Consider the following 15,044-nt stretch of genomic DNA (forward strand, 5'->3'; position numbering starts at 1 on the left):
TGCCTTCACTGGTCTCTGCTGTTAAGAAAGACAGCATGCAGGGAACAAGACAGTACTGGTTAACCTGGAGTCCTGTTTAACCATAGTGCAGTAAATCAACCTACCTGTTGTGCTATGAATATAAAGTATGTGAAAATTTTTTTCCAAAAGGAGATAATTTACAGTTCGATTGCATGAAATTGGAGAAGGCAGGCCAAACTAGTGGAGAAAAATTAGGAACAGAATTCTATCAGTGCACCCCATCTTTCTCCTTTAAAAATGCCCTTTTACATTGGCCATAAAAATTAGCTTCACATTGAAAGTTTGGCCTACTCAAAACATGCTATTTTAGTACTGCTACAATCCATTCTAAGTGCTGAAAACATTGCGATTTCTCATGGTGCCATTTAGGGTGGAACCAAGGCATATGTCTAAAGAGAAAGACGAGAAGAGACACAGATGCTTTGATGAGAATTGATCTAATTTTTGAGCTACTGTACTAGTAAAATGCCTGTGTAGAGAGAGACTACACAGGAAATCTATAGTGTTAATCCCTTTCTGCGAAGGCTAGAAGTTTGCTACCCTAACTAAAATCTGTGAAGATACATGGGCTGTTGGTAACATGCGTATGGCTCAATGTAGTCGTAGCTCCAAAGGCAAACCGTCATGAAGGGATTTGTCACAAGACTACTTGTTCTATTTCCCTTTGTAGGAAAAAGAGAAAGATAAGGAGAAGACTAAAGAGAAAGACAAAGATTCCAAGGAGAAGGAAAAAGACAAGAAGATGTTAAATGGACATCTCTTCAGCCCAACCCCTACTGTAGGTCCAATCAGCTGTTACCATTGTATGAAACCTTTCAACAAGGATTCACACCTCTGTGCAAGTAAGTAGTTTTTTCAGTGTGTTCCATTGTGGATGGAAAGCCTGTCAACCAGAATCAGGATGGTGGTTGTGACTGTTTTGTTTTATTGTCACAAGTTTGAGAATTTTGATCAGGGGGAAGGGGAACCGGGCATGATTAATGCATCAGCCTTTCACCTCCTATAGCAAGAGTGAAAATCAGGCTCCATTTCAATCTAGTTCATAGCTGATGTATGATGCTGTTCAGCATTGTCACCTGGGTCAGTTTAGATGTAGCAGATCAGAACTGTGGTGCTTTACGCAACTGCTTGGGACTGCGATAAGTTGTGGGGGTAGTAGGGAAAGCAGGCCTGGATCATTTCTGTTTCATCCTCAATTTTAACTTCGGGGGAGGGGAAAATCTCTCTAGCCCAGTGTTTTTCAACCTTTTTTTTTTTATAAAGTACCCCCTTAAAAAAAAGTACCCCCAATACCTACAGTTTTCAGACACACCATTTTTTTACCATTGGACACATTTGTTTAAACAACTTAATAGTAGCTGAGCAGGCAATACAATTTTTGGTGTAAACGTACAAAAATAATAAAGTGCTGGAAAACTTAAAAAATCAGTTTTCTCCAAATTTCAGTTATGTCGATGTACCCCCCAGACTTCTCTCGAGTACCCATAAGGGTACTCGTACCACTGGTTGAGAAACACTGTTCTAGCCTACCTTCTGCTTCAGCTGCAGAAAGTACTGATTCGGTATTCCAGTGAATTCTCGATGACAGCAACACATTATGAAATTAGAATGCACTGACACTTTCTCCCTCTCATGTGTGCATGAGGTTTTGTCTCAGATGAAAGGACTTCTGCTTTTCTTTGCAGGCTTAGCCAGGTGTAGCAATTATGTTTAAACAGCTTTCAGACCTGAGTAAATCCTGTGCTGTAAAGGGCAAGGGAAGTTGCTCTACTCATTGTTATGCCATACCACGCATTCAGGTGCTTTTGGTAAGGGGAATTTCCAGGTCCCTGAGATGTGCTTACTTTTTTGATGAGTAGGTTATAAACATTGATGGCCAATACCAAGTTGCAAAACCTGTCTTTAAATACCAGGTGGTTTATCTAGTCTCCACCCAGGATTGTACTATAATGTTAGAAACACTGTATGAACAGCTATTAGTTGATGCCTGCATATGGCGAGGATTAGTGATGGGAGGCATATGTGTATAAAAGCATTTGTGTTGTGGAATGTGTGATCAGCACTCTGTAGGTGTGACGTACAGAGGCTTGACCACACTGAGTTTAATCGGTAACTGTAGGTAAACATCGGGTTAAGCTACCACATAGGAAACAATCTGCGGCGGGGGAGGGGTGTGTGGGTGCACGTGTGCGCGCATCCATGATAGTAAAGCTGTCCTGCACATGATCCCTGCAGGTGTAGTGGGGAAGCCACAGTCCTCACAGGGCAAAGCAGATACCCCTGGCCAGGACTGCAAGGAGGAGGCTGGTTGCAGAGGCAGCTGCCCTGTTGTCCCTGCAGCCTTCTTGTGGTCCTGATGGGGTGGCGGGGTGTCCATTGTTCCCCCACTGAAACCCCAGCCTACCCTCCACCATGTTGCTCAGGGATCCACTCTCAGTGGCCAGGCGAGCCCACTACAGCTCCACTGTAATGGTCCCCACTTGCTCACTCTCTAGCTATGACTGTGGAAGCTGTCTCAGGTCAGTAACTGTTCAGCAACAGCTTCAGGGGGTAGCTGAGTTAGTCTGTTACAGAAAAAAACAACAAATGGTTTGGTAGCACTTTATAGACTAAGGTGGCTTCCCCTGCAGCTGACATCTTGTCCTCCAGTCCCAGCTGGGATCTCTTTCCTCTGCACCAGGACCCAATCATTCCCTGTACCTTACCGTAAAATGGTTTCAGTCCTCCAGTTTCACAGGGACATTGCTTCAGGCTGTTAGCATCCTCCTAACTCCAACCCTACATCTGTTTTTTTAAAAAAAAGTAGTTACAAATAGAAAAACTATTAACAATTGGGGCGGGGACTCTTAAAACTAAAAATTGATTTAAAAAATAATCAAATTTAGGGGAAAAAATTGAATTGTGCCAAACATAACTGGAGCATAGGCAGCACGTGGGAGATACGGGCTTCTGTTTTAAATTGGCTTGATAGTTTTGTTCTAGCTCCACGTGTAATTCAGTAAGGTGGTCAGACTTAGTTTAACCAAGACCAGAACCAGTCGTTCCTTCAGTTTACAGTTGAAAGCTACAGGGTATTTAGAGAGCTGCCCTATGCTGTTGATCCCTTGCTATTTAATCAGTGCAAATTTCTGTCCTCATGTTTAGAGACAATACAAAGTATTTACATGTATTTACCTCTCCAGCTTGGAAGCAAAGGCCACTGGCTCTCAGTCTAGTGCTTGGCTGCTGATCTGAGAACTGTTCAGCATGTGCTGCCTTTCCAGTAGGAGAAAGGTTGTGGCCCCAAAATAGGAAGCTGTGAATGGCCTGTTCTCCTTGAGGATGCAGACTGCAGCATTCATCCATTTGGCAGGCAGCACAAGGACACTCGACTGCAGTAGATGACCAGTGTCTCAAAATCTTGGGGGCAGGGAAGGGAACAATAACAAGTTGTATCTCTAGTCAGAGGCAGCTTTGGAGTTTCCTGGAGGAAAAGGGACAGCAGCAGGATTGTATGAAGCCTGGTCCCTGTTAACCTACCCGGGAAGTGGAAAATGTTAGCAATTATGTCTGCTGAAATCCATCCTTTCCCCCTCCTGTGCTTATTTTTTAAATCTTCCCAATGTGTTTAGGATACAAAACATCACCTGATTTAACTGGTGAGCTTAAGTTGCTTTAAAAGGTTGCTGTTGATAGATTCCAGGGAGGTGAATGGTTAACCGGTAAGCATCACCTTTACTTGGGTGATGCTTACTGGTTACAGTTAACCGCTGGCACTCCAGCCCAGCCCCAGAGCAGCCCCTGCCCGCATCAGAAGGCTGCTTCATCCCAGCTGGTCTACCATGCCACAGGTGGGGGCCCCTCCAGCCCCGTCAAGCTGGAGTGACCCACTTCCCACCCTGTTTAAGCAGTTAACCAGTTAAAAATAACATTTAACCAGTTAACTGATGGTGATGTATACTAGTGATAAAACGATATTTTGAATCCCTACTGTGGACCTGTGCAGATAGGGATACGTGTCTCATAAGTTAAAATGCATGCACACAGTTTAGGCTCTGGAGCACAATGAAAATTGACTAGGGTCCTGCCCTCACCAAACAAACAGAGACACAGAAGAGTAAGATGATTATCTCTATCAAACAAATGTATAAAACATCTCTGCTACACAATGACAGTAGCTGCATCTCTGCAGTCAGTCAGTCAGTCATGGCATCCAGAGACCTAAGGGCAAGATTTACAAAGATACAAATGGGTCTCAGGTGCCCAACTTGCATTTATTTTCTGTGGAAGTTGAGTTGTGTGTCTGTTCTTTGTGCCTGCCAAAATCTCCTCCTGCATATGCACGTGTGAAATCTCTCTCACCTAAACTTTGTGACTAAATATACATTTCAGGAAAAATAGGCATAATGGGTTATAGCCAGGAGTCGTAGACATAAACTCATAGAATTATAAAATTACAAGTCCGGACTAACTGCCCGCGCGCGTCTATACGCGGCAGGGACCCAGTAGTTCAAATTAAAGCCCCTAGTTCGAACTACCTGTTATTCCTCCTGGAATGAGGTTTAACGGGTAGTTCGAACTAGGGGCTTTAATTTGAACTACCGGGTCCCTGCTGCATGTAGACGTGGGCGGTTAGTCCGGACTTGTAAATTTCAAAAATGGCGACCGGCTGGGAAGATGCAAATGAAGCGTGGGAATATTTAAATTCCGGGCTTGATTTGCAACTTTGAATGCCTACATTAGCCTCCCTAGTTCGAACTAGGGGGCTAATGTAGACATATCCTTATAGTTTGGGCATACGTTTTGTGATTGTGATTTATTTTTGGCTTCAGTGGGTGTAAGTAATCCCTAGTTGATTTAGGGCTTGTTTATAGTAGGGATGTTGGCATACAGTCGTTAACACAATTAACCGTTAATCCTAACAACTGCACGCACCCCATATACTTGCTACCTTTGTATCAGAGGGCAGGAACCGGTGCCCGTGGGGAGCCATCTTTTAATCCGGCTCTCCTTGTATTCTGGGTCCGTAGAGCCGCTTCCTTCTCCCCCTCACCGCCCCCCTCCCCACACACAAACACTGCCTCTCACAGAGGCAGCATCACAGGAGGTGGAGAGGCCAGACAGGGGATGGTACACATGAGAAGTGGCTTTCAAGCTGGCTCCCTGTACTTATTGGCTCCTGTGGAACCACCTGCCCCCTGCGTTAATGCCTCTTTATCAGAGGTAGCAGGGGTGAGGAGTAGGGATATGAACAACTGGTCAACTGTCAGATAAGCAAATGCAAGGCAGTAAAGGGGGGGGGAGAGGAGAGAGTACTTCAAAGCAGCAGCGCCGCGTGGAGCCTGGGGCCAGACCCCCGGGCTCCACACAGCGCTGCCACTTTGAAATGCCATGGGGAGCCCAGCGTCAGGCTCCTTGTGGCGTTTCAAAGTGGCAGCGCCACATGGAGCCTGGGATCACAGCTGGGGACTCCCCCGATGACCCTGGGCTCTCTGCGGTGCTGCCGCTTTGAAATGCTGCCGGTTGCCTGGTGCTGGGCTCCCCGTGGCATTTCAAAGTGGCAGTGCTCCATGGAGCCCGGGGTCAGTGCTGGGGAGTCCCCAGCTGATCCTGGGCTCCCCACAGCACTTTCACTTTTGAAGTGTAGCAACATCCTTAGGGCGGCTGTTATTCTTCAAAGGCAGAGGCACTCTGTCGACTAATCAAATAGTCAATTACTCGGCATTTAACGTCCCTAGTAAGGAAGGGCAAGCAGGAGCTGGTGCTTGCAGGGAGCTGGTTTAAGGACCAGCTCCCTGCAAGCACAAGTTCCCACCACTCCGCGCTCCTCCCCCCATTTGTGAATGTGTGACCACTGAAAATTCAGCAGTTACACATTTACTTAAATACATATTAGTTAACGTCCTTAGTCTATATTGCCTGAAAAGTTGGACTACGGGAGTGTGAATAGCCGTTCATGCAACGTGCTGCGTTGTTACCGGGTCGTGTGACACTGCAGGAATGAACTAAAATGTTCCAAGTGCATGTTAACATAGTTCTCTTCAAATGGGAGTTTTACTTTATACCCACAGTGTCTGCACAGGGGCATTACAGTGTAGTATTTGGGTGTGCACTGCTATGGTCACCCACCATAGTCTGTACTACAGCACATAGACACATTTACAGTGCACACAGAACTTCCCTAGCACAGGTGTAAACAAATTGCATTAAAACTGGCAAAGCATGGCTATGGCAAGTAGTATGTATGTATGTATGTGAATATGTACCCTACATGCTCTCCACTAACCCAGGTCATGCCTCCTCGTCTGTGCCTTGAAGTGATTCCCCCAGCAAAGGAAGGCTCTGGTGACAGGAAGTAGTGGAAGAAAGCTTGGGTAGCTTCCTGCTGCAGAACGGGAAAGACTCAACATGGAGGGGAGAGGAGCGGGGAGCTGCAGGGAAAGACACTGGCAGTGGTTCAGCCTTTCCCTGCACCCCTGCTGCCCTCTCCTCACCATAACCTTTCACTGCCAAGTATGGCTACACAACACCAAGTGAAGACAGCCTGCTTTTCATTGCAGTGTGTAGCTGCACACACGCTACCTGCCACCCCTGGTGATGTGCAGTGCAGGTGTAGCCAACAGCATCTGCCAAAATTATAGTAGTATACAGTGTTCATTAGCTCACTGTAGAACACATGGAATATTACATGGGCCAGATGAAGCTTCTGAAATCAAATGTTCTGTCACATTTTTTGTGTGCGTGCGTCAGGTTAAAGCTACATTGGTTTTAACAGCCTTGTTGGTTTGCAGTATTGGCTTCATTTGTTTTATGGAAAGAGGATACAGCTCACCAGTCAGTGTGAGAAACTTTCAAGCAAAGGGTGCTTTTGTTAAACAAATAAAGAACTCATCATTGTAGAGGTGCCAGTGGCAAGTTCATAGTTCAGGTTGTGTTGATTTTTGCACATAAAGCAGAGATTCAACCTCTTCTGTTGCATATTTTCACTTCCGTACATTCTCTGTCAAACTGTTGCTGTTTGAATTTTTAGTAGAATGAGTTGGCTGTTTTTTGTGGCTTTTCTCTCATTTTGTTCCTCTTTGTTAATGGAGACCTTTGGATTGTGCATAGAAGGAATATTAGATTCATATTTCAGTTGGGGATGATTGCCACGCATGTATTACAAACTGTGTTATAACTGAGGACATCAACCAAATCTCATCTCTCACAAAATTAAAGTAATTCCTGATCACAAAGATGATATTTTGCTGACTGACTGCCTTTCAAAATGACTAACATTCAGCAACAATGGTCTGAAGTTCAGTTGTTTACGTGGCACTTATTTCTTCAGACTCTTCTAATTTTCGACACTGGGGGCCAATATTTATTGCGGTAATTCTTAAGAGAGTAGACTTAAAAGAAATGTGCAGAGCTTTGGCCTATCGTCAATCAATGTTCCTGTGAACTATTCAAATTGTTTCTCCAGCTGATGGCTCCAAACTATTAAATATGGAAAGTATTGACTTAAAAAATTATAGGTGTTTCTAAAGGTCAATTTTTGAATAATTGTGGTATTTTTTCTTTTGTTTCTTTTTTTTAAATATTAAATGCCAGCTGGGGCAAAGCAGATTTTCCCTTCTGTAATGGTTAATGGTTTTGTAATTGGAGGTTGAGGCAAGCTAAAGAATCTTTCTACATGGCTTGAAATTTGAACTGATTTTGGAAGCAATATTGCTGGTCCAGAATTTCCATATAAAAGTGACCAGTAACCGTTGCACCGGTTATAGTGAATAACTGCTGCCTAGCCAGCTCTCAGCTTATATCTTGTCCTAAGTGCTTGGCTTTTTATAGTAGAGATTACAAAGGAAGTAGAATTTTGGTGTGGATTTGATTTAGGCTGAGGCAGGGTTGTGCAAGAGAGCCTCCACGGGCCAGATCCGGCCCACCCTGGTTGATCCAGCCTGCTGACACCCTGCCACTCCCTGCCCCCAGGCCAATCAAGATGTGGGGATAGGGGAGAATGCGAAGTCTCTTCCCCCTGCCAGGGGCGCGCAGCACTTTGAACCGCTAGCTCTTCAGAAGAGCTGGCAGTTCATTCTAGACGCCTCGTGCCCCTGGCAGCACAGGGGCAGGGGTGAGAGACTTTGCATGCTCCCTTGCCCCCCAGACTCTGATAGGCCTAGAGGTGGGATGGAGCACACGGAGTCTCCTCCTGCCGCCAGGGGTGTACCACGCCTAGAGGGAACCACCAGCAGTTCAGAGCAGCTGGTGGTTCTCTCTAGGTATGTGGGGAGGGGCAGGGAGCTAAGACTTCACACGCTCCCCCCGCACCCAGGCCAATCAGGGCCTGTGGGTAGGGGAGCACGAGAAATGGCCCCTCTTCTAAAATTATTGTCCACCCCGAGCTACGGTTTGAAATACAGTTTCAGGCCCAAATCCGGGCCTGTTTTTGAGTTTGACAACATTGAAATCTCATAAGCTGTTCTAACAGGATTTCCATTGTAGCACAGCAGAAATCATGTGGATTTGTCTGATCATTCTTGAGACTTTTCTGCCACCGTGTGTGGTGGGAGAATCACAGTATTATTTGTTGATGAGAGATTTTAGCTCCATCAGCGCTAGGCCCCAAACCAGAATTGACGGGGCAGGTTTGACTCACTCCCGGGTGCAGCTCGCGAAGCCCCTCCTGTGGCTCGAAAGCCCCCCTCCTCCCTCCCTCTGGACCTGGGCTGGGAGCCATCCAGTGCAGCCATGAAAGCTGCAGAAATAAAGATGGTGGCAAGTGGTGGGAGTCTGCTGTGGCCAAAAAGCGAACACGTTTAACTGCGGTTTCTTAAAGGGGCAGGGCTTTTTGTTTGTTTGTTTGTTTGTTTGTTTGTTTGTTTGTTTGTTTGTTTGTTTGTTTTTGCTCGACAACTTTCCCCCATCCCTTCACGCTGGATCCACTGCTGTCTTGGCTCTTTGCCCAGAATGGGCTGGCCACCCCGATGTATAGGAAAACATGTGTGTGTTCAATCTCAGACAAGTTCTGACTTTGCATGTACTGGCAGCTTAGCAGTATTGCTGTGGTGGCAATGCTTTCCAACTGGGTCCGGGCAGAGAAAGTCTCGACGCTCCCCAGTGGTACCCCCTCACTCCATTCAAGAGCGTAATTGAGCAGCAAGATTAGGGATCCTTGGCCAGTCCTCTTGTGCCTGTGAGGATCACAAAAGAAGTTACTACAATCACAAGCAATGAAAAAGGGATGTATCAAATAGGAGGGAGAGGGTTTCAGAAGTAGGAAGGAGACAATTTCTATAGGTCCCTTGTTCCAAAACATGATAGTGTTAATGCTTTTCATACAGCATGGCAGGCTTTTGTCTTTCTCTTTCATATGCACAGGAAATTGTGGGAAGTCAACAAAAATGTTACGCCCATTACCGCTCTAAGACACATTTAACGTTCATGCACATCCTTTCATCTAACAGCCACATATCTGAATTTAATGATGATTTGGGGTTTTTTATTTGTTCACTCAGGGGTTTTTCTATTTCTGGCTTTATTAGAAGCCTTTTAAAATATTTGCAAACTAAATTATTTAAAATGGATTTTTCTGAATAGGCAAAAGTGACCTAATATATTTGCTGGATCTAGTTAAATTGAATTTCACCTGAATAATTTTAGGCTGGGGATTTTCAGGGAATCAGTATCCCAAATCCCATTATAAATCAGTGTGTGATGGGCACGTAACTCCTTTTGCGCCCCCTTAGTACAGCTTGGTCATAATGGACAGCTTATCTCTAGGATGATTAGGACAAAATCTGATGCACTGAGTTATTGGCTGACTCAAGGCATTCGGACTGGGATGTGGAGCTTTTTCACCTCCAGGTCGCTGGGTCATCTGCAAGCCGAGTTGGTATTAAGCAGTGAGTTGAGGGTTATTACTCTTGGAATGCAGGAATAGCCAATAAGAAATGATCTGATGAGTTCAGTCTCAGTGGACAAGAATCTAAATCACATATACAGTATCCTAACTCACATTCCTATTACTGTACCTTCTTCGGTGACTCTGTGACAGTGATGGAAGATATTAAATATAGGAATGATCCTTTTTCACACTTGGGCAAAATTTATTTCCCTGTTATTTCATGCGTCTGGTTTCCCATTATTCTTGGTCTAATTAAGAAGATATTTGTGTTGAAGGAGAACCTTTTGCTGTTATAACCAATCCCCCTATTTCTGCCTGCCTGTAAAGCCATACACCTTAAATCATGTCCCTGGTTGTTAAGTGGGTCCTGTTCTCACCCCGTTATGTCTCATCTAAAGAATAACAAACATCTTTGTGGAATTTGGGGCCATTGATGTTTAAGCAGAAGTCCTAATCAGTTGAAGCTGCGGGGAAATCTTATTAATATTCATTATACAGGCAGTCCCCGAGTTACGCGGATCCGACTTATGTCGGATCCGCAATTACGAACGGGGCTTTTCTCGCCCCGGAGGATGCGAGCGGCGGGATGCCCAGATGCGCTGCGGTCCCGTCGCCCGCGTCCTCCAGGGCGAGAAAAGCTGCTCCGCGTCTCCCTGGTCTGCTGTGGGGGGGCTCCCCCCAGCAGACCAGGGAGACGCAGAGCAAAGCCGCGGAGCACGCAGGCAGCAGGACAGCCCAGACGCACCGTGGCTGTCCCACTGCCAGAGTTCTCCGAGGCTTTGCTCCCCGTCTCCCTGGTCTGCTGGGGGGGGCACAGCTAGTGCACCCCCTCTCCCCCAGCAGACCAGGCTTTTCTCGCTGATGACGCCTGGGGTAGAGCAGCTGGGGCGCTGCCGGGTTGGTCCCACAGCACCACTCCTCGGCACTATTGGACCAACCCGGCAGCACCCCAGCTGCTCTGCCCCAGGCGTCCCCAAGTCAGCCACTGCTGAAACTGACCAACGGCTGACTACAGGAAGCCCGAGGCAGAGTTGCTCTGCCCCAGGCTTCCTGGAATCAGCCGCTGATTAGTTTCAGCAGCGGCTGACTTGGGGACACCTGGGGTAGAGCAGCTGGGGTGCTGCCGAGTTGGTCCCCGCAGCGCTGAGGTGCGGCGCTGTGGGGACCTACCCAGCAGCGCCCCAGCTGTTCTGTCCCAGGTGTCCAAATTCAGCTGCTGTTGAAACTGATCAGCGGCTGATTCCAGGAAGCCCAGGGCAGAGCAACTCTGTCTTGGGCTTTCTGTAGTCAGCCGCTGGTCAGTTTCAGCAGCTGCTGAATCTGGATGCCAGTTCCGACTTGCATACAAATTCAACTTAAGAACAAACCTACAGTTCCTATCTTGTACGTAACCCGGGGACTGCCTGCACTGTCGAGTTATCATGGAAAGCATCACATTTGGCAGTATCTTGACCTGCTCTTCTAGTATATTAGTGGAAGTGAAAATCCCTAATTACCCCAAGGTCTCTCAAAGAAATGTAAAAGGAAATCAAAGAGCAGTTCTGACCTGGCTTTTCATGTGTTTTTTCCCTTTACAGACTGCAATGCAATTGTTCACAAAGGCTGTAAGGAGAGTCTGGCATCCTGTGCAAAAGTCAAAATGAAGGTGAGAGATTTCATGTTGCCTGCTGGACATGATGTTTATTTTAAAGCATTTTAGCATGCAGACACCTTTTGCAATATGTGCAGGAATGGAATTTCCAGTCTGGTGTGCAGAACTTCAGAATCCCATGTTATGGTGGATCATTTTCCTAAGCTTTCCTAAGATTTGTGATACTTCTCTAAATTGAAGCTTAATTCTGCTTCTCTAGGCTGATGTGAATAGGAAAAATCCTATTCTAAGTTTTGTAAAATGCAGTTCTGTCTGTTTATAGCCAAGCGAAGACAGGGATAGGGACAAGTGGTGGAGGAAGGGGGAAGCAAAGACTAGGGCTTGTAGCTGAACACGGAGAGGGGAAGGAGGTTGCTCCTCTTCAGTTAGTAACTGGCCTATATAAAGAATGCCAACATGCTACTGCTATGCATTACCATGTGAGTCCAATGATAGGTCTGTGCTCTGGATCCAACCTATACTTCCCTTCCTGCAATTTAAGCTCCTTGCCTCTTGTCTTATCATCAGAGGTTCAAGTGAATAATTTTTGTCTCCCTTCTCCTTGTAACGCCCAAAAAACAAAACCTCTCTGACGTGGCTTCCGACTGAGCAGGAAAAAGGCACTCCCCACATTCTCTTTGCACACCAGCGCCAAGGGGAGGCCAAGGCTAGTAGCTTTTGTGTGCTCCATCGCTGTATGGGGATGGCTGGAAAGCCAGCCTTGAGTCTCGGGGGCTGGATCCAGACAAGCCGGGGGCCATATCTGGACTCTGGACCTTAGATTCCTCATCCCCACTTTAAAGTATTATAGAATTGAGTGAACTAATCTAACCAACACTCTATATTCCCCGAATCAGAGGTGTTTACCCATATTTACCCTCGACCACACTGCTGAGAGTAATAATACATTAGCACATGGGTGTGCAAAGGTCAACTAATTAACATTTGTGAAACACTCTGGTGCTACAGCAATGAGCACCATTGAAGAGGCTGTCAGGAGATTAATTCTGTATACAGAGAAGGGTTTGAACAGTGTGGAGCAAATGCAACATGGAGCCATGCTCTGAACCATGAGGATAAACCAAATATTCAATAGTGGTTCATTAATGGAGCACCCCTTGACCTGTGTACCTCTGTGAGACCAGAGTATGTAACATCCTCACTAAGCAGCTGAGCATTCTGCAGCCCAAAACTGCACTGGACTTCCCCTGCTATTGCTCCTCCTGGTGCCAGGGGCTGCTGCAGCAATGGGCACAGGAAGCAAGAGCATGAAGATGCTCTCTCCTGTGCTCCCTGTACTCCCCTGGCAGCAGGGAAAAGAGGCCCATCAGAGTACAGCAGGGAGAGGAGCTGGGCCTGGATGTGGTGGGAGCAGGGAGTTAGGGCTGAGGTTGCCATGAAATACTAAATAGTTTTCCCATCTTAGAGCACTGTCCGTCCTGTGCACTGAATGAGGCATGGATCCTATAGAAAAAACCTCACCTGATCATGTAATTAGACTACAGCATAATGCGTTTGTGCCATGGAGGCAAATCAGGGGCACAAGGGTAACCTTAATTTTGGCATTTCTTTTAAGGTCTAGACTTTGCAACCATAATATTCTTTTAATGCAGGTGTTGTATGTTAATATAGAAAAGCACCTCTGCTTGGAATTCATGGTTGCTCCATACCTGGGGAGCCCCCTTCCCATCCTGGTTTACTAAGCCATCATGCTCTTGTTATTCGAGTCTTTCACATTGGTCTTTAAATCAGAAGCTATTTGAGGCCAGGACTGTGTTCACCATGCCGAGCACATTGTTACATTTAACAAAGAATCACTACAATTATGGATACTGTTCCCTCAGTGATCCTTCTGGTTTTAGTACATTAGCTATCTAGCAATATCAGGATGATGGTTCACTCCCTATTTTACTACTTGGTGCAAATATTTCTCCACATGGCTCTCTCTCTATCATCATGCTGAAGATAATGCTGCTTATAAATTCCCCTCAGCACTGTATCTGGGATATAAGCTGTTCTGAAAGAACTCAAAATGTTGGTACTGAGTAATTGCAGTCAGACAATATAAGTGGATGAACACGGCCCTTTATGTCAGAGTAGAAAAAAAATTAAACCTATTTTTTTTCTTTCAGCAACAAAAAGGAATGCTTCAGGCACACGATACCTCTTCATTACCCACAGTAATTATGAGAAGCAAGAGTAAGAAGCTTTCCCTTCCCTCTTTTCTGTTGTAGTTCCCAAATAGTTACTATTTTTCATTGTATTCAGTATAATCTTTAATCATTGTGTTCAACTGTTTGACATTTCAATATGGTGAAAGATAAACATTCTAGAAAACAGGAATAAAGTGATTCTATTGCATGTGATGAGCAATGTTTGGGATTTTAGAGGCTTTGCTCATGTTGTGCAAATGGTTGGTACAGTGCTATACTATCAGTAAAACTTTATATAGATCAGTGTTTCCCAATTTTAGTTAGCCATGGAACCCTTTTAAACTTGAAAGAATTTTGTGGCGCCTCTAATAAGAGTCTTATATATGGAACTGAAAAAGTAGACCACAAATAAGGATAATAATAAACGAATGCTAAACAAGGTCATGAGATCAACACAAATGAAAATTATCAGAAGGGTAGCCGTGTTAGTCTGAGTCTGCAAAAGCGACGAGGAGTCCTGTGGCACCTTATAGACTAACTGAAGTGTAGGAGCATAAGCTTTCGTGGGCAAAGACCCACTTCGTCAGATGCAGGTCTGACGAAGTGGGTCTTTGCCCACGAAAGCTTATGCTCCTACACTTCAGTTAGTCTATAAGGTGCCACAGGACTCCTCGTCGCTTTTACAAATGAAAATTGTTTGCAATAAAATTCATAAATGCTTAAATATTATTATTTTTTAAATTATAAAATGTTATTGTAATGGAATTTTCTTGCGGAACCCCTATTTTTATTTTGCGGAACCCCAGGGTTCCCCGGAACACCATTTGGGAAACACTGATATAGATAGAAGCTGTGGAAGAAAGAGGCCATGTTTTCAAGAAGGCTGACCAAGGGAAGGAAAAAAGAGGGAGAGATGCAGGGGCTAGCGATGATGTGGAGATGACCAAGCCCTTCTACGTAACTGGAGGGTCTTTCTCTCTGCATTGTCTGATCTGATGGATAGTCAGAAACTTAGTCCTAAAGGGGCCAGGGAAAATTGAGGTTGACAAGAGCTTGAAGGAGGTGTTAAAAGCACCTAGACCAGTTGCTGTAAGCGACTGTTTTGGTCATTCTGTAATAAAATTTACATGAGTGTTTTGGGGCTTGTGTATCCCCCCAAAACCTCAATTCCAGCAGGTAGTACAATGAGGGGTCAAAGGTCTTTCCTTCATTAGGAAAGCCCATTGTTCCATTTGGTGCTGGGGTCACCCTTCCCCTGCACGGGAACACAAGTGAACAACGGAACAGTCTCACGGAAGGTAACGACTGATCATTTATCTTGTTCATTTTTTCATGGATTGCTGCAGAAGTTATTTGTACATATTGTGTCTTAAGA

The 15,044-nt window shown here is 45.4% G+C and overlaps 1 protein-coding gene across 12 annotated transcripts in view; it reads left to right on the forward strand.

Moving 5' to 3' along the window:
* The window catches only part of AKAP13 (A-kinase anchoring protein 13), a 374,025-nt gene that overhangs the window by 323,981 nt on the left and 35,000 nt on the right, over positions 1–15,044 (forward strand). For all 12 annotated transcript variants that reach the window (XM_075897023.1, XM_075897024.1, XM_075897028.1 and 9 more), the window contains 3 exons: positions 692–863; positions 11,464–11,531; positions 13,649–13,715. In XM_075897023.1, coding sequence (XP_075753138.1) covers positions 692–863; positions 11,464–11,531; positions 13,649–13,715 — 307 coding nt within the window. The remainder of the gene's footprint in view (positions 1–691; positions 864–11,463; positions 11,532–13,648; positions 13,716–15,044) is intronic.

The sequence above is a fragment of the Pelodiscus sinensis genome, chromosome 14 (genome assembly GCF_049634645.1).
Source record: "Pelodiscus sinensis isolate JC-2024 chromosome 14, ASM4963464v1, whole genome shotgun sequence".
Lineage (NCBI taxonomy): Eukaryota > Metazoa > Chordata > Testudines > Trionychidae > Pelodiscus > Pelodiscus sinensis.